At 38.8% G+C, this 22,098-nt stretch overlaps 2 protein-coding genes across 2 annotated transcripts in view; one reads left to right on the top strand and one right to left on the bottom strand.

The window, feature by feature from the left end:
- The window catches only part of LOC145488975 (atrial natriuretic peptide receptor 1-like), a 42,867-nt gene extending 38,867 nt beyond the window's left edge, over nucleotides 1-4,000 (bottom strand). Inside the window, exon 1 of the mRNA XM_081467842.1 lies at nucleotides 3,584-4,000. The gene's annotated coding sequence lies outside the window, so the exon portion shown is untranslated. The remainder of the gene's footprint in view (nucleotides 1-3,583) is intronic.
- Nucleotides 4,001-5,764: 1,764 nt separating this feature from the next.
- On the top strand, nucleotides 5,765-22,062 carry LOC145488981 (speract receptor-like). Its single transcript, XM_081467857.1, has 22 exons — nucleotides 5,765-6,303; nucleotides 7,735-8,044; nucleotides 9,182-9,495; nucleotides 9,994-10,129; nucleotides 10,628-10,723; nucleotides 11,268-11,438; nucleotides 11,899-11,998; nucleotides 12,888-13,002; nucleotides 13,421-13,471; nucleotides 13,911-13,988; nucleotides 14,558-14,662; nucleotides 14,742-14,813; nucleotides 16,037-16,211; nucleotides 16,660-16,809; nucleotides 17,318-17,492; nucleotides 17,987-18,124; nucleotides 18,430-18,553; nucleotides 19,070-19,138; nucleotides 19,252-19,426; nucleotides 19,510-19,608; nucleotides 20,772-20,863; nucleotides 21,458-22,062. The coding sequence occupies exons 1-22, from the start codon at nucleotides 5,911-5,913 to the stop codon at nucleotides 21,590-21,592; spliced, it is 3,273 nt and encodes a 1,090-aa protein (XP_081323983.1). The 5' UTR covers nucleotides 5,765-5,910; the 3' UTR covers nucleotides 21,593-22,062.
- Nucleotides 22,063-22,098: the final 36 nt, after the last annotated feature.

Genomic DNA, 22,098 nt, shown 5'->3' with positions numbered 1-22,098 from the left:
TTTCTTTCCTGTTTTGTAAAACACAGATTCGAACTTTCCCACCGCATAATCAGGATAGGAGTGGCCGCTTATCTTTGAACGACAATATATCTTTCCAGTTATCACGGTCAGTCCAGCCAGTTATATTCTCCCTTTTTCCTTATTTTATACCCTCTCTCTTTTCCCTCGGAAGATAAATAGCTCAGAGGTACAATGAAATTTAACTCCGCAGCACACCATCATTCCTGGAATCCCCACTCAACGTAACGTTCATTTGTTTACTCCCAAAATTCAAGGCAAGGTGGTGACTTTAAACCATCCCGTTATCTTGTAATGGAGCCTTAGTTCTCACTTCTAGGTCCTTGCGAGATCTCTAAAGCATATCGGAAAAAGTATTTTTGGTCTTTGTAGTAATCCCGGTAGGATCCAAGTAATGTCCAGAAATGACCTCCCTATTAGATTTCCTCTTCGGTCAGATTCAATTCATGCACAAAGAAATCGGCAGACGAGCGACTGTCATCGTCTGTCTCTAAGTCCGAAATAAAAGTACGTGTATTCTTCGACCTATGGAGAAAAAAAAAACTGCACAGTTTGATGAAACTTACGTGAAATCTTTGTCCTCTCGCCACAGGAATTCCAAGGCGCATTATAAGGAACCGCTGAGGAAACATCGATTCAGTAACCCATTCGTGAGGAGATATCGATGTAATTGATTTCAAGATATTGCGATATGGTCTAAATCGCGATAAATTGACCGGAGGTTAACATGTGATTAAAAACCGCAGACCACTCGTTAGGCATAAAATACAATTACTAAAAGGAAAGTAACAGTTGATGGTTTCACCACATTAGTTGATAATTGTACGCTCAGCTTCATCAACTCATTACGGCATCGGAAATCCAGGAATGAATTAAACCAACGCTTGAGTTCTTAATTTATCTATATTTGTATATACACGGAAAATCATCATTTACAAACTATTATGAAAATAAAACCCCGAGAGTTATATTAATTTGTCTTCTATCCTGAGGCAAATAAGTCCATAAAGCACAACAGGAGAAGCTGCACTTTAAATACTCAGTTCTAGGCCTGGGCAGTATAAGTTTGTTCGTTGAGTTTCGTAAATGTGTATGTATTTAGCAAACATATTGGTTATTCGCTGAGGTCAAATGTACAAGTATGTTTCAACTATGAAAAACTCAAGATGTTTATTTAAAATGCTTCTAGCAATATGTAAATCGAGATTACAACTCTTGTAATAGAAATAACAAAGATGATTATATGATGATGGCGATGTAACATGAAACGGAAATGCATCGTTAAAAGTTCTCTTTTCTTAAGCTTTTGTTGGATTCTGATCAGTAGGCCCTCAGCTGTTTTCTTTTGAAAATCCGTGAATCTGATAGGCTGTCTCGTCGTTTTCTATTCGCTGATAGATAACGATCGCACGCACTGCTGTTGAAACTGAAAATCATTCTTAATTTCAGGCCTAAAAACACACAAAATTGTAGGGTTTGGTGCTTTAATCCTTTAGAGCGCCTGTTATAGACTTCTCGCCTTCGTTTTCTATGACTGATCAACTAAGTTACGCCTCTTTGACTATTCACTTATAGAAAACTCATAGTTTAATTGTTAATTGAAGGCAAATGAATGCTGTCTTGGTGGCATTGTAATTGATCGTCTTGGCTGAAAATATATATTTATCTTTTTATAAGAACATGGATAATAAGAATTACAAGGCTGAAATTTTAAAACCATTTTAAGAATGAACCCGAGGTTGAGATTTTAAAAAGAATAACATTTTGTGTTGAAAATTTGTAGATACATCACAATCATATGTTTCCAACTAAACCGCATAAAATCCTTCCTTTCCCTCAGTAAACGGAAAAACTAGACAAAGATCAACGTAACAGTTCTAGCCGTATGTTCGATACTAATAACATTTCTGAAAGCAGTAATGTGTGTCATATCGGGCTTCAATTCCTGCAGGCTGGCCCCACAATTACTTTAACACCATCCAGATACCAATATAATTTAAGAATATTCATAAGAATATTTTCATTCTAAAATCGACAGCAAAATAAGAATATTCAGCCTCGCCCGGAAAAACTTATTTAGATTTTTACAGTTGGTGTGATATCTCACGAGTTTTACCGAAAAAAAAAAGAAAAAAAACATTCTTATAAAGAAGAGTGCATTTCGCCCCCCGGGAACTTCCTTTAAAAAAATACGGCGGGGGGGGGGGGGGGGGGGGCTCGTCGGAAATTCTGAAAGGAACCCTTAAGAGGTACCAAGATCCTGTTTTGTTGGCGTGGCTTAACATTTTTCCACCCCTAAGAGATGATACCAATTCGAGGACAAAATTAAAAATCAGTTGATTTTCAGATATCTCCTGTCATATTTGTTTTCAGCCCAATATGCTAAAAGGTACCACAGAAGCTCCCGCTGTGAGCCTTTTGAGGCTGAACACCCTGAGGTACTAAAACCGCTTTTTTTAACCCCAAGAAAGTGCGAAGAGCAATCCCGTCCCTTTTATATAGGAGTCTCGCTCCCCCCGGGATTTATCCTAGCCAATCAAACAGCAGACGTCACCTGAGGTGACGAGAATTTTGACGACAATCAACTTGGGGATATTGTCGGGATGCATTCCAAATTTTCAGAATTGAAAATTGAGGAAATGTATGGCAATCAGTACTTTGGACAAGGACTGGACAAGAAGAAGTGGCAATCACAATAATGCGAAGGAAATGGAAATAGACTGGCCATACCTTGAGGAAGGGGAGAGCAAACCCCACTAGAATGGCCGTGACATAGAACCCTCAAGGTAAAAGGGAACAGAGAAGACCAAAACAATCGTGGGAACGCACGGTGACAAAGGAGCTGGATAACACTGGGAAGACATGGGGTGAGGCTGAGAAGATCGCAAAGAATAGGGTCCAGTGGTGAGCTATGGTGGAAGCCCTATGCCTCACAAGGGGCAAAGAGGTCTAAGTACTGATGGCAATTGGTGAGGACAATTCATATTTGAAGTTCGGGAAAAAGACACGAGATATGATTAAAAGCAAGAAAGCGGCAGCAACTGTTGCCATATTTCAGTTTGCAATGCAAGACTTTTCGCATGATGCGCACCACGATTTATATTATTGCTGAGATATGACGTAGGTTCTTTTTTAAGACTCTTAATGAACAGCCGGCAAAGTTCTCTTTTTTTAATCATAATACAAGATTAAAGGCGAGTAAATAATTTGCTTGGTTTTCCGCTGTTGAATCATTTATGGCGTGAGTATGCGTGATGTAAATAAATGAAGCAATTATGTTATTCCTGTGAGTCGCTACCTACTGTACTATTTAAATTTCTTGAGCTTCTAAGCTCAAAATTAGACATGGTAAACAAACGATAATATATAGCTAGACTGCGGCGAACTGTCAGCTGCCCTAGTTTTCTCTTGATCTACCGAGCGAAAATTGAAGCGGAAACAAAAATCGATGGAGGAAATGGCGATGCAAAAAAGGACTGTTAATTAGCTATAGTTATCTAGTAGTTGGCGTTATACGGAGAGGCAATCAAAAATTGCAAGATAAACAAAGAAAATTGTGTCTTACCTTTAGTCTCAGTGAGGAATGCTGATAAGAATGGTGGCATAGTGTCCGACTCGGTCAGACATACGTTTGCAAAAGACCTGCGTGCATTATTCATCTTGCTGTCAGTTATAATTTGACAGTTTAGAAAAACTGCTGATGGTTAAAAGCTTTTTTATTTTGATAAGAATCTTTATTTAAATGGATTGACCAATAGTGATATGACATTTAAAGGACTTTGTTTAGCTGAACAACTTGTGAGGAATGGAAACAGTGCCAAGGGAACCACAGACTGTGAGCAGTTGGCTTTTAACGTCAAACATCATCAGAAACAGTCCTTGAGTTAGTTCCAGTCGTGCAATTATTTTTCCAGCTCTGTATATCCTCTCCAATAATGTACTACTCCAAACACAATAGAACCTTTTACCAGTGCTCTGAGGGACAAGACTGAGAAGCCAGAACACATAATAATAAAAGGAACGACTTTACGAAATGGTTCATACGCGTTAAGGAGGCACTCCACCACTATAGCTCGAGTGCCTTGACAAAGAATGGCTGTCAAACAAAATGAAAATTGTGGGGATGAGTCATAAAGAAATTACATATGAAAGAAAGAAGCAGTTGGCAAAATCACCGAAGAAAAAAACAAGCGGCAGACTTCCAGGACTTCCAAAGCTTTAACCGCAACATACACTGTACAAAATTGACATCCGATCAAACTGAATGTGAGTCACAGCAGTACAGCCGAGCAATGGAATCAACGGGTTAATTAACAAGCCATGTCCCACTCGGATATTATACTGTAATCATCAACTCTCAGAGACAGACTAAAGTCGGATTTTCAGTTTTTGCTTCACTTTCTCTCCTCGCGCGTACTTTATAATTTCTCGATATCGGCCAAGCGATTTTCGCGAGGTTTTAATTTGCGATTTCACGAAGACACAATGAAGAAGAACGTTGAATTTCGCGAAATTTTACAGAGGTAATGAATCAGCATTCGTAATAAGCTAAGGTGCTGTACTGCAAACAGCAACTTTGAACTAAGGTACACATCCAATTAGCCATTCGCTTGTGCGACATTAATTTTTGCCAGTGGATTTTAGTATCATCGCGATCCTAAAGGGATCTTCTGGGAGAAGTTTCATTTTTCTATTGCCAAGATCGGCTACACCAGCTTTCTCGCATGCTTTGGCAATATCCTTCAGTGTTAACTACCACGAACCGGTCAATGGTCATTAATTACGACGCGCGAAAAATAAGTAAGTGTGAAGGCAGCTTTATGCTAAAGAACCGAGCTATGGTTACACTTATCACTCAGAACTTCGTTCAAAGAACTCTCATTGGTTGGGTGACTAGAAGGAAGTGACAGTAAAGCAAACCTGGCGACATTTGCATTTACTCGCGGTCCTCAGTCGTGACCGCACCGGTCGACTGAAGAGCTTTCGATGTAACTGAGGTTTCTAATAGACTGGATTATCAGGATTGCTCGTTTAAATAAAGTTGAAAGCGCTATCAAGACTACCATTATGTCAGCTTTTTGTGTTTTATTCTATTCATATTTCGTTTTAATATTATTTCAACAATACTTAGAATACAAACTCAGGATATTGGACCCTAATTCTCACTCAACCTAACTGCTATTTATAACCATTCTGAATCAAGTGGTTGACAGAAAACAAGTTAAATGTATTACATACCGATGAAGGAAGAAGGCTCACCAAAATACACACCTTGACATTTCCATCTATCCGCGATCCGCAACATAAAACCGCTGCCAGACGGCGAGCGAGTGAGCGAGATTAGAGATTGGAAATGAACTGGTCTGCTTGAAGTAGACTTTTCGAACAAAGCCGGACGTTCGATGTCACACAGCTATTATGTCGGAGTATTGCGATAAAAATTTCCCTTAATGGCATTTTGTCTCTAGCGTCAGTTTTCGCTAAATGGTATTTTGTCTCCAGCTGAAAGTGCATTAGAAAATTAAAGGTAAATATTTCTTGACGTATAGCCGTAAATAAATAGTCACGCATTAACCTTTGTCAGGCTGTCGACAGAGCACCCTCTTGACCAATGGATTTCGCTCAAGTTCGACGGTTCACAATGTCCTTGTTTGTAACTATAACTTAACCAGTTTCATTTCAATTAAGATGTCTAATAGATTTACACGTTCAAATAACCTGTTCTCAATGGCAAACATCACGCTAGACGAGTGTTTGAATAGATTTCTTTCTATACATAAGTTAACTTGTCAGTAGGATGACAAGATTTGTCTGCAGTTGGATTTTCTACGCGGGCACAAAGCAGCTAGAAAATATTTGTTGAGCGTCGGTAAATGAAAGAAATTTACAAACATGGCAACATGGCTGCTTAGAACCATCCTGTACGCCTTGTTTCTTTTCCACTTGACTTCAATCCAGACAAATAGCGAACCAAACAGGAACAAGAGAGAGGTGCTTGTGGTGCTGCTTTACCCTTTCACGTCCTGCGAGCATTTAATTACGGTTGACCTCCCGTTCGCAGCAGCTTTTCTTGTGGCTGCAGAGACAGTAAACAACAGCACTTCGCTGGAATTCACTCTGTCGTTCGACTGGAATGATACGCGATGCAGCGAGCTGGTGGGAATCTCCGCCATGACCGACCAGCAGGCTCGCGGAGTCCACGCTTTCATCGGACCAGGAAATCAAAGTTATTGTGCGACAGCAGCCCGAGTGGTCGCTGCGTGGAATGTGCCGATGATCTCTTACGTGAGTTAAATTGCTTTAATATCTCAAGGTCTCGAAGGTCGGATAGTTTTTATGGAAGGGGAGATTGGGATATCTTATTGTCCTAAACTGAATCTTCTTTATGGCTATTGATCAACCGGTTAACTTTGGGGTCTTCCTTGGGGGTATTTAACAAAAGAAAACTACAATGACATTTGGAGGGCGGAGGTCGTTAATGCAAGCCATTTTCTCAGTCTAGCAACCTTTTATCTTTAGTATGATTTAATTCTTTTACCGGGGAATCGCACGGTAAATTCGTGTCAACCTAAACATGCGAGATTCATTGACAACAATTCAAACAGCACGTCGAACATCCTCGAAACGCGGAAGTTTGTTCAGCCGACAATCTCAGGGTCGATGCAGAGTCAAACAACGAGCAAAAAGGAACAAGCCTAGTTTAGCCGTGACCATGGTATGTATACCTCAGATTGAGAACTTTCGACCTAGTTTTTGTAAAATTCCACTTCAAGGCAAAACATTTTCCCTCCAAGGTCATTAGTATCTCCAGTGTCGCTTCCCTCAGTGTCGGTGTTTCACTATTTACTGATGTCAAGAAGACGGAAAACCTTCAGAGTCGCTTATCACTAGGACCACCTGCAAGTACATTATGACAGCGAACTGGCATGCTTACAAGGAAAATAGTTTGGAATCCCAGATAATCCACTGAGGATTATCCGTTCGACCCATCGCAAAGTTTGCAAGACGGATTCTAAAATACTCCAACTGCTTTAATTGTAATTCTGGTCCAAGACTGTGAAATGGTGATGACTCGAAGATATCGGCATCCAAGACTACTTCTCAACTTCAGATATTCAATATGAAACCTGATCAGAAATTCGAGTTGTATATAAAAACAATATCGATTCTAAACGGTGAAGCTTTCTTTTTGCTTTCTTTTTATTAACTTGTGGCCATATGAAAACAAGAGTTCCTGAGCTAGATATCACATCGTAGGATTTCAGTCTAAATACATCAAAAAAAAAAAATTTCGAATCTCATCAAGCACGTCTCGCAAAGATTAATAGCTTTTAATACACGTCCGAAAATATCTGCTTTGACAGTCTATTTTAATATTCAAAGAAACTGACGACTGTAGACTGCTAAGACTTCAACAAGTGAGTGTTTTATTATTTTTATTTGACATTGTAAAATACAGTTCAGCTCCACTCAATCAATTTGATATGATATAGGACAACATCGAAACCAAAGAAAACACAAGTTGGACTCAGTGGTTGAAGTCGCCTTGTTTTGAAGGCCTTCGCATTCTTTTTACCTCTAATCGTATCGAAAAGAAATTGCAAAACAGATTGCAGTTATCTTATCAGCCTGTACAATTGAAGACTATCGAATACGTCCAGTTGTTGTATGCGTAGATAAATAACTGTTCCTTGACATTCTCGTCATCTGTTTTAGTTTTGCGACGAAGACGTCGTCACGAACAAACTGCTGTATCCAACCTTCGCACGCACCAGGCCACCCAATTCTCAGTTGAGCAAGAGCATCCTGGCAGTGCTGAAGAAATTTTCTTGGAAAATAGTAGCCATAGTCTATTGCCATAGCGATAACTGTTTCGGTCAACAACCATGGGAAAATACGAAAGAGGACATGAAGACATTCTTTCAAGATAATGGGATTGAAGTTTCCTACGAGGCCAGGATGCCGATGGAACATGAGGAAAGCAAGTTTAATCAAGTCTTGGATGAAATAAAGACAAAGGCTCGCAGTAAGTACAGTAGGATCAGTTTTAAGTTGAGTAACGCTCTCAAGGGAAGTTATGTCACCAAAAATTAAGTCACTTATTGCCATGTACAAATTCGGTTTCAAATCAGAGCGAATTCCTCTGATAATAATTTACCAAGGTAAAAAAATCCAAAGACGTCACAACAAAGAAGGAAGAATGCAAGGAAAACTGAGACGGATTATCATTCTAAGAGCTTTAAAGGGGAACGTACAATCATGGGGCGTCTACCCTGTTTCGGTCAAAACGGCGCTAAAATTGACTTAGCACCTTCTAACACACCAAAATTCTTCTAGAACACACACCAAGATGGACAGATAATTCTAGTCTCCTTTGGTGATGATTTCAGAGTGCAATTCGCAATTGATTGACAATTTTTCCCATGGACAACGACACAACTTCGTGCAAGCATAACTCATGATAAGTGATGCTCGTGGTTGTCCCGATCCCACTTAATCTTGAAAATCGTCGCCCGTCTGGTTCGCAACGGTATAAATACTGAAGAGAGGTGAATTAATGAAAAACTTACTGTAAGTGTTCAGGTATTCACTTTTGTAAAAACTAATTGGTGACATTGAATTACCTAGATGTACTAAAAACTAAAAAAAGGACAACTGTTACCTACAGTGGAACCCCCTTACGGTGGTACAGCCATCCTGTTAATAAGGCCATCTCGTTATTGCGGCCACTTTATTCTGACCCGAGGAAACGTTCAGTCAGCCATTTTCTTACTAAAGAACCCTTCAATATCGCCACGCTGTTAAAATGGCCAGATTTGTGTGGCCCGTTGGTGACCGGATTAACGGGGTTTCGATGCATTTATAAACGTGAAAACGGACTACAAGTTCGACTAAGCCAAAACTAGTTACCGGGAGAACATTACCCTTTTTGACAGTTGACAGTTAATTTTTTAATTCATTCCATTCGTTGAATGCCGTCTGTGGCGACAAAGACAGAATTTTCAATTTCCCCAAGGTGTTAAGCTGATTTTCACTTAGACATGGTTGGGTTTTTGTCCTAGACTGTTGCAGCACGTAGGAACGACTTTCCCTCAATGAATGAAGAAGGAAGGAACTTTATTGAAGGGTATATTTAATAAGCCAATGCTTTAATTTTTTTCAGTTGTAATACTTGCCACATACCCAGAATATGCCCCTGCGTTTATGGTGGCTGCCAAAAGGCAAGGCATGACAAATGGTGACTACGTGTACATTGTAAGTACGATTTCTGACATACACCAGGATCAGGGTCTAGACTACTGGTGGTATGGGATCAGTGGTAAAGTCGACAAAACCGAGGCTGAGAAAGCCTGGCACTCGGTACTTACCCTAGTTCCCAGGCCTTACAATTACACCAAGTACGAAAGGTTCCAGGAGCGCGTAATCGAGAAATCAAAGGTCTTCCCTTGGAAACGACCCGACGAGACCCAGAACAAAGTAAGTATGAACAGAGGTGATTTTATCTAGGACCGAGGCTACTTCTATCGACTTTGCAGTAGGCTTGGGCGTGTTCTACTGCGGCGGTAACCTTACCTCAACGTGCTTGGGAATGAGATATTTCAGATGAGAAGAAGCTGGGCTCCAGGCGGTCTAAATAACAAAATTAACTGACCAAATGGCGTGCGCAAAAAACAGTGGCAGAGCTAGAAACTTAAAATTATCTCACAGACAGAGTAGGATAGGTAAATGTACACTGCTGTAAAACTACTAATGCACACAACGAGGGTCGCAGTCGCATAAAATTGCAATGTCTAAAAGTTGGAGTATTCCTCAAACGCAGTGAAACAATAAACCCTAACGACGTAAAAGAGAAACGCAAAACTTTTATTTTAAAAGCACGTACGTTTTTCTTTCTTTCTTTTTACCAATCTTTTCTCCTTTCTTCAGGCTTTTCTCACTGTATTTATTGCATGCATGCTTTACCTTGCTCTAAAGGTACTTCGTTATGCTGTCTATCTGTATGATGCGGTTCATTTGTACGCTTTGGCACTGAACAAGACATTTGCAAATCAACAAGACCCGAGAAATGGAACCGCCGTGTTTAATAATATGAAAAGAACAGAATTTGAAAGTAAGTCAATTCTTTGGAGGATTTAGCAACAGTCCTGTTCATAGAATATAGCTATACCCTTCCAAGATAGAGCGAGAAGTTTTCAGTAGTGGAAAGGTGGTACAGTGCAGTATCGTAAATTGTCTTTATAACACAGCTCTATTTCTACGTTAAGGCCCACCGTCCACACGAAAACGGAGCTTTTCGAAAACGCTGGCTTTGAGTTTTAGAGTGAGCGGAAAATATTTTGAAACTGGAGCTTTTCGAAATCGATGACATCTCAACAATGTGATTTCCTGTCCGGGTTTTCCCAAACACAAATCCAAAATGACCGGTGATTGTTGCGTTTCAAATTTTCAAAATTTTAGACGTCTCACAGCAATTAACATGTCCGAGGACCGACTGTTGTCACCGTCTCATAAGTTCGCTGACATAGCAAGCAAAGTGTTAACTGCAAAAACGTCAGTTGAAATTTGGTACAGACAGGAACTTATACTTCACATTTCGTTGTTTTGCCAGGTATGGCTGGATTTGACGTACGTGTGGATGACAATGGAGACGTGGAATTCAACATGACACTTCTTGAGTTTGTTCACAACGAGAGCGGTGAGCGTGGTAAGTTGCAACAGTAACATTCCGAAAGTACCTTCCTCCGGAAAGTAGCTATCTTTCCAAAGTCTACGCGGCAATAAAATCTCACGGTTGTTTCACAATCGCAAAAGCAGCCGGTGACTCTACGAAAGCAGCAACCTGAAAGGTAAAAAACCGTGGAAATTACAAATACAACGAGTGTACCAGACTAATCTGCTCTGGTTGTACTCAAAAAGACAATACATTACTCTGTTATTCTCTAGCACGGTATAAATCCTTTCCATGCTCTATCCTTTTTCAGTTATCTCTATGAAACAAAGCTGATTCCTTCCACCACTTGTTTTTTTGAAAATTTTTGTTGCAGCTTTTTTTCTTGTATTGTAGTTCGATACATCGCCACACATACGGTACACGTTTTACTACCTGAATATTAACGAGTGTCGTTAATGTATTCCTATCTTTGCCAAACAATGGCAAAACTAACTGTCAAATCTCGATGCGCTACTCAATTTTATCCGATAATTGCCGTTTAAGCAGTACAACAATATTTTTTTCTCGTTAACCACAGAAATGAAGACTGTGGGTCAATTTAAACGAAATGAAACAGATGCAAACCAAATCCTTGAACTTATCCCTGGGATTAATATCACTTGGTCTGAGGATGGTCGACGGACATCTCCTCCAGCACACAGACCTGTGTGTGGCTTCACGGGCGAGCTTTGTCCCACACCTTCACCGAGTAAGTGGTAACTGAAAACATGGTGGTATCAAAGCCTTGTTTTTACTACAGAAGTAAACATGATAGCAAAAAGAAGAGTTGATTAGTGCAAGTGTTAAATGCAAGGACAAACGTAAATAGGCTTTATCAACTAAGATGCACGAGGGTAGAATGTCAGAATCGCGACTTCAAAAAAAGTTACTTTAACTTACAAATTAAATTGTTCTAAGATTACAAATAACTTATCTACTACACTAGCACTTAGAAGTACTCGTTCCAGTACTGATAAAGAAGACATTCATGATGGTAAATGTGAAGCTCAATGAAATAATGAGACGTCCAACATGTATATCAGAGGTGTAGGACTATCGTAAAAATATTCACGATGGGGTTCGAAAAACAAGATAAGAGAGATAAATTGTGATATGAGAAAATAATAATTAATCAAGAGTAATGCTTATTTGACCTCTTTTACTCTAAGGTCCTACGCATCAAAGGAACTCCATAGCAAACATCTCAGCTTCTGTCGTAGTTTCGTTGCTTGTTGTTGTTTGCACATTTTTGGTAATCTTTTACTACAGGTAAGATTAGTAAAATATTAGCACCCCATCTTTGTCCTTAGTTCGTTGACCATGATAGCTTACCGCTATCAAGCGGAAAATAGCGTCGCTTAATTCTTTTAGGAACTCTCTTTGGAAAAAATGTTTTGAAGAACAGCAGCTTTTAAATCATTTTATTCTGTGATTTAGTTATACTTTTTGTACTTTTAATTGATTTTATCTCTTATCTCTTGTATTTTTATTCGTTATATTATCTCATAGTTATGCCATAGTTTTAACATCCCTATTGTGCATTATTTTTAGAGGGCCACTGGTTTGTTAGTATTTTTATACTATTTTGGTTTGTTAGTATTTTTATACTATTTTAATTAGTGCTACCCTCTTTAAATAAAGTCTTTACTTACTTACTTACTTACTTACATGGCCAAGAAACAAAAAAAAGCAAGATTCGAAATAATTTGACGAAAACTGAAAACTATCATTTTTCTCCTTGCTTTGTTTCACTAACTTCTTGGTCGACGAATTTGAACTAACTTAGGGAAAGGAGACTCTTTGTTTATATCTAAAATTTTTTCTTCTCTTTTTTTACGAGCAAGACGCTTGCTGACAAACAGGTGTTTCTAAAACGGACACGAGCTCAGAACCTTCTCCAAGGCATACTCCTTCTCGAGACTAGACACACTTCTCTAAAGTAGACCTAGGACTTTCATCTTAAACGGAAGGGAACAATTGTAATAACGAATATATTGAGAAATGCATAATTTACAACACTGGGTTGTAACAGGGGAATGTAGAGGACATTTAACACGGCGCAAGTGACCATTAATTTTATCTACTCTTGGACCGACTCCTTTATTGTACCATTGTACGTTCTATTTATCGTGAGCTTATAATACGTTTACCCTCTCAGGAAGCACGCGTTTGAGAAAGAACTTGCGAGTCAGATATGGAAGGTAAACTACAGAGATATTGTAATTCGTCCCGCAATGGGTATCGGCATGTCCAGGCTGTCAACCATAAGCGAGGTATGTATTTCTTTAACAGCATTAACATGAAGTTTATATTCTCCTCTCTTCGCTTCTCTTTACAATCGCTTAACTTCCGTTAGCTTCGTCTCTCTCCCCTTCTCTTCTCTTCTAATCTGTTCTTTTCTCTTCTCTTCTCTTCTTAATCTCTTCTCTTCCGCCTCTGTCTTTTTTCCCTCTGTCTTCCCTTCGCGTTTTCTTCTCTTCTCCTCTTTCTTATGTTGATTATAATCAGCATGATTGCTCTTAAACAATTTAAAAGAATCTAAGAAAACTTATTTTAGACATTTATAAAGCAAATTTAGTAAATAAGAAGCTTTAAATTTTTGGCCTTCGTATATACACGCCCATGTTGACCACGAATCACAGAATGTTTCTGCAACTAAACATAACCAGTGTCATGTTTCCATGATTTTAGATATCTGGCTCAAACAGAAGACATTCCGGCATTACTGTGGGAACCTTTAAGGTGCGCAAGCTGGGTATTTTATATCACAGATTATTTCGGCAATGAGGTAGAAGGTTTCTGACAGGCGCAGGCGTCCTTAATTGTGATACCGTGAGCATACATCCACAGAGTGATGCAAGCGTAAAAATGAGCAAAAGAGATCGATAGCCATACGATTTTGTCCGTTTGTTGTTGCGTTGTTGTTTTAGTGTTAGTTTCGTTAAGGTGTTTAATTGTTTATTTCTTGTTTGCCTGTTTTTTTTTTTCTGTCACTTTGTTAGTTTCTTAATCAGAGAAAGATGATGTCCAAGCAAAAAGCTTTTTTTCCTTTACGATAATTATTCCTCCTAGTTTCCTCATTTTTCTGAAAATCCCTAGAAGATCTAGAAGGCCCTAAAAAATAAGACACGTTTTCGTTCAAAATACAACTGAAAAAATGGTTTTAACTTTTTCGTCTCAGGGGAATCCCGTAGTTGTAAAACGAGTCGAAAAGGATCAAGTTCACTTAACAAGAACGGTGCTTCTTGAACTAAAACAGGTCAGTAGACACGATCAAATATCAGATCAGTTTGGTAAGTGATACGATTGATCAGAGATATATGACTAGATTAGTTAAATTACTTTAAACAAGACGTTACAATACAAAAGGCTCCCTTGGCATTCTCACATTAAAATTAGCGGTCCGGAAGAAGGTTTCGACGACGAGCTAATGGGCAAAATGCACCCTTACTTTATTTTATTTATTTATTTATTCATTTATTCATTTATTCATTTATTCATTTATTCATTATCATTATCATTATCATTATCATTGTCATTGTCATTGTCATTGTCATTGTCATTGTCATTGTCATTGTCATTGTCATTGTCATTATCGTTAGCGTTAGCACTAGCATTAGCATTATTATTATTATTATTATTATTATTATTATCATTTTTTATTTTTATTTTTTCAAATTTAAACTGAAAGACTGGTAACTGATTTACCCCATCAATTTCGTGTCCGTTATTTCACTCTCCCGCCAACACGGTGAAACACGTTCTTTTAAAATAAGTATTTGAAGACACGTGCACACACTCTTTAAAGAGCAAATGTCATCTTTACAGATTCGTGAAGTTCATCACCCAAACTTGACCCGATTCTTTGGAGCATGTGTGGAAGCCTCAAACATCTGCATTCTCACAGAATATTGTTCAAGAGGAAGCTTGCAGGTGAATATTGAAGAGAACTGGTAATGTTTGTGCACTAATTTCGCTCGTATCTCATTTTATTTTTTGTCTTTTATTTCAGGAAATTATTCTGAACGAAGAGATAAAGCTGGACAACATATTCGTATATTCTTTCATCCTGGAAATCGCCACGGTAAAATAAAATAAATTAACTGCAGGCGAAAGGAAAAACATGTTTTCCTTTCCTCGCAAAAAGATAAAACCACGTCTTTCTACTTACTTTGTCAGTCTCATAGTTATTTGAGTAACCAGAAACTGCAAGGGACCGCATACGAAAAACGCTGCTAACGTTGGATCTACAAGAGATCTCAGCAAAAATATGTAATGACAAACAATAGACTGCAAGGCTGATACTATACGCTGCGCTCCTTTTAAGCATGGTGTTGTCCATGCGGTTAAATGTTTAGGTTGGCATTGTTGGTCCTGTCCAACCACATTTAACTTTGCCTTTTCGAGACACCAATCGTGACACTCTGTCTCCTTGCGCCTCGAAACACGTGATGTGGCAGCGCGTGTCTCGGGGCGCAGGTGAGTTCAAAGTACGGAACTTGATATAGTGAACGGGTCATTTTGCAATTTATGTGCGTTGGCTCTTGGGCTGGCGTTACATATCTTTGCTATACAGTACTGATGAGTCTCAATAAGGACGAAACAGCTGTCCACAGTTGCGATCCTGCTTTATCGGTTCTTGTCATGTTGGTGTCTCGAAACGTCTTTCACGTGGTATCAGCCTTGCGGTCTATTGTTTGTCATTACAGTTATTTGCACAGTTTGTTTTCTTAAAGTTGTTTCCATCTGTTTTTTTTAATAGTATTGCCGTCTTCGTCATTTTAAAGTGGCTACAATAACTTTTAATTATCAAAATTAAGGAAACTTTAAATTGAGAAACGGCGGAAAGGAGACGAACGTGTCTAGAAGCGCGCTCCTGTTGCCTTTTTTCTCCTTCCTTACCGTGTTTCATTATGTTCTGAGTCTTTGTTTGACTGATTGTTTGTGTGTTTGTTTGCTTGTTTTTTATTGCTCAAACTAATTACAATTAAACTTACACTACAGTTACAAAACAGTCTATGCTTTTGTATCTACACATTACAATGTACTCCTTACATAAAACAAACTTACCATACGCTACTTACAGAAAAAAGGCACTAAGTTACAGCTTTGACTTACATTAACATGCAATATTTACATTACACTACAGCTAGTTACGTTGCTTATAATTACATGTTTGTTCGTTCATGTTGCTTAGTTTTTTCATCCTTTGTTATTATATTATCCGTTTGTTTTTTTGGTCACTGCTCTCTTTTCTGTATTGTTTTTTATCGTTTGTATACTATTTCTTTAACTTGTTTTCTCCAGGGTATGCAATACCTTCACAGTGTAGACATCAAGTTTCATGGACATCTCACTTCCTCTAACTGTGTGGTTGATAGCCGCTGGATTTTAAAGATCACAGACCATGGGCTCAGAGAGTTTAAGTCCCCTAGCGAGCAACTGAGTGTGAGAGGACGCGACTATCAAGTCAATTGCTCAAGTATGGTTTGAAATCATTTTAATTTGTTAGAAAATAGTAATTTCCATCGTAAAATACAATGCAACAATAGACTGTTTACGCTTCACCACTTACAATGAAATCATTCACTCTCGAACACCTTAATTATATTTACAGTAATTAAAATCATCTTAGATAAGAATTATGATACAACGGTTTTCACAGAAGTGTCTAAAGTAATTTGCGTATGCTTTAATTTGGTTTTGCATTACTGAGTCGTTTTTCTCAACCAATCAGACGCTTGCTGACGCTTTCCCGTGTTTAAACCATGCCTTCGTGTATTTGACTGGTTCACCGGTTTGTCTGTGTCCTTGGAACTGACCAAATGAAGTTGGTTGTACGACACTCAGTTGAAACCTTAGCCTGTACAATAAAGCTGAAAAAAGTAGGACATGGACTGACAACAGGTTTTATCATTTATATTATAAAGAACTGTTGTGGACTGCTCCAGAAATTTTGCGTCAAAAAGACAAGCGTTACACGGGAACTCCAAAAGGAGATGTCTATAGCTTTGCAATCATTGTTCACGAGTTGGAGACCAGAAGTTTGCCATATAGTGACTGCCACTTAGAGTCAGAAGGTAGGAAAATTTAAATCACAAGCAAGTTGTAACATTCCATACCAACATAGATGGCAGTCTTGCTACGCGAAAAACTATATATAGATTGCTTTCTAACCTACACTGTATAAAACGGCTTGTGCAATCTGTGTACACTGAATAATTCTTTAAAAAAAAACTATTTAAACAGGTCTACAATGTTCAAAAGAGAACAACAACTAAATTTTCGACAGCCTTCAGTGATCTTCTTCAGAGAAATGGATCTGCAAGAATAACAGAATGCAAATACGAAGTTAACATGCTCTAGCTGCATGTTGAAATGGTTTAACGGCAGGACTTTACCGCACGTGTTGGTATCAAAACCACCGTGTTTCCATATTTGTTTTCCTAAACCACCTGCAGAAACAGAACGTGCACCTGTACCTATCTTTTTCTTGACTAGGTGTCACCTAAGGCAAAGACAGTTCCGACTTTATATGACCTGACATGCTACTTACTGTAGTAATCTGATTGGTTGTTTTCTTCCCAGAAATTTTAGGGCGCGTTTTAGCCGCTACCAGACCTCCTTTTCGCCCTCCTCTCCCTACCAATGTAGCGAATGACGATCTACAACTCGTGATGAGAATGTGCTGGCGGGAGATTCCAGAGGAAAGACCTGATTTTTGGGAGATTCGAAAGCTACTGAAGAAACTACATGGAGGAAAGTAAGGCAAAGCGGATTTGCTATACCACTTGTCCTCATGGTACAGTCGCTAAGATTCGCAGCACAGCCTACTGTGAAAAGCTCCGCGAGGTCATGTTATTATAAAACAGTTTTCATTGCTGTCCCTAATTTCCCTTAGCTTTATGGGTGGTTCTGTTGTATCTGTTTGGGGGACGAAGAAGGCTAATGGTTAGCGCGCAGAACTCCGGTTCGAGCAGCTCGGCTTTGTGCCCTGATCGAAGTCATTGTGTCACTAAGCTCTTGGAAAAGACCCTTCACTCTCATAATGCCTCCGTCCACCCAGAAGTGTGTATGGGTACCGGTGAATTTATTCTGGAGGGGATACTCTGTCACGGACTAGCATGCACATCGAAGGGGATAAGAAATACAACTAGCAATTTCCTAGCTCAGATTTTTACAAACCAGTTATGCATCTTGGACGGTACCGTTGTCTTTGTGCATAACTTATTGACTTGTACTTGTGCCCTTTTCAAGGAATAACCTCGTGGATAAAATAATCTACATGCTGGAAGAGCACTCACTCAATTTGGAAAAACTTGTGGAGAAACGAACGGAACAGTGGATTGAAGAAAAGAAGAGGACAGAGGAACTGCTTCACAGCATGCTTCCAAAGTAATCATGTCATTTATACACTCGTACATATTGTGGGAGTGGGTGGGGAACAAGTTTTCGTTGATCATAGTGAGAAGCAACAAAGTTTGTAAAGTGAAAGAGGAACGGGATAGAAATAACAGGGAACTATAATAAAGGTAAAAAGGAAAATATGTAAGGTATTAGGAATAACCTGGAGATCATAATATTATTTGGATGCAATGCGGAATACAGCTAGTGCTATGTAGAGAAACAGTGACGTAAACACCAAAAGAATGAGAATCGTCCTTTCCAATTATTTGGTATTAATTTATATATTTCAAAAGGAGTGTTGCTGATCAGTTAAAGAGTGGACGACCGGTGGAAGCTGAAAGCTTTGACGAGGTGACGATGTTCTTCAGTGACATCGTGGGATTCACAGCACTCTCATCAGAAAGTACTCCATTACAGGTGAAGTTTTCTGAACTGGAAGAGTTAATTTTCTTGCTCATTCTCTCCACCAGCTTCCTGCTTTACAATTTTTTCAATCTGCCAGCCTTGAGCGGAGTCCGATTAGAATCAGTTACTTTACAGTCTGATCGGCGCACCTTCTCTAGAGGCTACTTAAACTGACCCAGCCCAATCTACTTCGGTTCAGCGCCCTAAATGCAGTAAGCACCGTCCACCCAACCAGCAACATTATTAAATTATGGGTTTCATTTCTAATATCAGTGCTCATATTACCGATCTTAACTTTTACCTACTGAAGAAAACAAAACAAATCTCAGGTTTGTACATATTGAACTGTTTAGCCACAGCTAGCGCTGTACCCGACCAGATCCTACAATGTGCTAAACCGTGGACCGTCTGACCGATGATTATTACTAACAATTTTTGCGTTCTCTTGTTCTTTTCTAATACTAAATAGCTCGTAAGTTTTCATTTCCCGCTTTTCATTTTTCTATTATCTTTTTTTTTAACTTGTAGATTGTGACTTTGCTGAATGACCTCTATACCACGTTTGATGCTATACTTCAGGGATATGATGTTTATAAGGTCTTTATTTCTAATGAAATTGCTATTTGATTTTAAATCACAATAGTTTCCTATTTCTGTTCTTCTAAACGAAACAACGAACCCATTTCAAATGACTTTGATTTCACTCCAAGGTTGAGACGATTGGCGACGCATACATGGTAGTCTCTGGTCTACCAATCAGAAACGGGCATCAACACGCCGAGGAAATAGCATGCATGGCGCTTCATCTTCTGCAATCTGTGGAGAAGTTTAAAATACGGCACCGTCCTGACGAGAAGCTAAAGCTGAGAATTGGCATCCATAGCGGTGAGTTCATGTTCGCTGTAGTCTTCACTTGTGAAGTATTCAGTTTAAACTGAAAGAAGTGGTGTGTCATCTTTATGTTCAAGGTCCCGTGTGTGCAGGCGTTGTTGGCTTGAAAATGCCTCGTTACTGTCTGTTTGGTGATACAGTTAACACTGCTTCAAGAATGGAATCTAACGGAGAAGGTTCGTAGATCAAGATATATGTTTATCTCTTTCAGCGATGAGCTAAAATTTCTCCGAACCAATCGATCCATCTTTAAACAGACTCGTGACGAGAAGGAAAAGTTATTAACTAGGTGGTAAAGTTTTGATCTGCCACGAATTCTAAGAAATGATTGTTCAACCAATGTTAGGGAGAAAAAATATTTTAAGCACGTTGCTGTTTGAGATCCTTTCTTTCCTACCTTTTTGTTATTTTGTGAAGCACCATGCGTATTCCAGTTTTTATAGCGGCTATGTTGTATTTCGCTCCTTACTCGACGAACTAAGTAAAAAGGGTTTTACTTTAGCCACTTCTAAGAAGGCATAAACAAGCGCCGCAAAATCAAAGCTCTGTAATATACTACTTATAGGAACACTGCATTGGCTTGAAAGCAATTTCTAAATTAGGGGTGGCGAATGGTCCTTCAAAAAAACATGGGTCTCGCAAAATTTTCGCCGAATTTCACGGGTCTCGCAGTCTCGTTTTTTAGCAGTTATGTGCGTCTCGCAGTCTCGATTTTTCTCACAAGGCTGTCTCGCAGTCTCGATTTTTTTCAAGGCTAAGAAAGTCGCGAAATGCCGATTTGTTTATTTTTTTTAGTAAAATTAAATGACATCACAACACCTTAGAACCTGAACGTCTTGAGTTCGCATTCAAAACACTTTAAAGTCTCGGTCTCGCAATTGAAAAAATCAAAATGTCTCGGGCTCGCAAAGAAAAACGCTAATCTCGTCGTCTCGAAACGTCTCGCATTTACCATTCGCCACTCCTTAAATTTCACGTCTCGTGTCCTCAAATATCCCGCGTCGTATACAATAGGTGCGCAGACAATGCCAAGCTTTGGTTTGTACATTCAATGAATAAATGAGATTTGTATCGTTGCACGAATCAAGTTCGAGTCAAGCGAAGTCAAGTTTCTGTTTTCTGATTTTTCTGTTTTTTTTTTCTTTTTTTTTCCTGTTTTCCTTTTTTTTTTTTTGTCTTTTGGTTTAAATCGCTGTATAAGAATGATGTACCAGAGGTACAAGAGCGGCAAAAGGTTACTTTGAACGAACTTGGCTCGTGCTACGTTTAATTACTGAAACACAAACGAGGAAGTTATAATGAAGTAAATATTCTTAATTCAAATTTGATGCCACAACAGCTTTAAAGATCCACATCAGTGGAGCTACCAGATATTACCTGAAGAGGACTGGTGGATATATCATGAAGGAACGAGGATCTATTGATATCAAGGTTTGTGAGCAACTATGGCTGAACACTGATATCTTAATCCTGTCTTGTCAGTCGCTGTCAGTTGTATCATAATAGGCCGTTTTCACGGTTTTCGACGCCATCTTGACGGGTAGGCAAAGCGGTCAGAAACTAGAATGTCTGTATGGAAATCCGATGGCAAATAACTTTTTCCAAAATTGAATTTTACACAATTTGTGAATCGCAACGTTAAAATACTAGGTAGAAGATTGTATTCACTAACTTTTAAAGATTAGCTTGGCTAGAAGATGCTCAGTTAATTTTTCTAATTTTCCATACACTATCTGTAAATTTGGCTGGGTAGACGCGGCTTGCGGGAAAAAAAAATCGGATTCCCATGTAAACACTGTAATTTCTGACCTCTTTGCCTACCCGTCAAGATGGCGTCGAAAACCATGATAAGACCTATTGAGCTCCACTCCACTAATTACAAAACATTTTGAATGCATGTAACGTGAGTAAATGAAAATTGACAAGCTTTGCAGGAAAACAACAATGAAAACGCGACCTTTGCTTTGAAGCTGTCAGTCAGACAAATTAAACTAATAAATTTTTTATGTTATTTTTCCTCTCCAGGGTAAAGGCGCATTAGTGACATATTGGCTGCACGGAAAGATCTCCGCGGGTCATTCGTCAAGAGCCCTCAAGAAAACCCGGTCGGGGAGTGCTTCGTCATTGGGAGTAGTGGTTGAGCTGGATCGAGCAACATGATGATGACAACAATGCAGACTGATGAAAATAAAACAAATAGTATTTATGGCTGATTTTTTAACCATGAGATATTTTATGCTGGTATTAGCAGCTAATACAGGTAAAATATAGATTACGATGACGGATACGTCATTCAGAACGTAATTTATTAGAGAGCTTAAGGTTACCGTATACCTTTAGAAGTAACTCACGTCTAATCGATTTAGCGCGTCCGGTTTAAACTGTAGATAGGTAAACCCCTATATCAAATTAATTCTTATAGAGCTGGCTATCACACTATAACAAAAATTTTGAAAGAAACTGAATTGTAGAATTTTTCACGACCGCTAAATGCAGGCGTCCGGCTCACATTTTGAAAGCTACAAGTCAAAGCGAATTTTGTTTTACGTTAATTTTTAAAGTTGTTTCTTAATTTCCAGCCCAAAGCCGCAAAGCGCTTAAAAAAACGTGTTGCGTTCTGCCATATTTTATTGCCGTAAAAAAGTTACAGAACATTTTCGAAATAG

The sequence above is a fragment of the Orbicella franksi genome, chromosome 6, assembly GCF_964199315.1.
Source record: "Orbicella franksi chromosome 6, jaOrbFran1.1, whole genome shotgun sequence".
In the NCBI taxonomy this organism is placed as follows: Eukaryota; Metazoa; Cnidaria; class Anthozoa; order Scleractinia; family Merulinidae; genus Orbicella; species Orbicella franksi.
The sequence above is the reverse complement of the archived record's forward strand: the minus strand, read 5'-3'. Positions and strand labels throughout refer to the sequence as shown.

Bases quoted from the DNA above. Each gene is read 5' to 3' on its own strand.
- LOC145488981 (XM_081467857.1), top strand. From the start codon at position 5,911: ATGGCAACATGGCTGCTTAGAACCATCCTGTACGCCTTGTTTCTTTTC. The intron at 6,304-7,734 runs GTGAGTTAAATT...CATCTGTTTTAG, and splicing joins ATGTGCCGATGATCTCTTAC to TTTTGCGACGAAGACGTCGT. The intron at 14,663-14,741 runs GTGAATATTGAA...CTTTTATTTCAG, and splicing joins GTTCAAGAGGAAGCTTGCAG to GAAATTATTCTGAACGAAGA.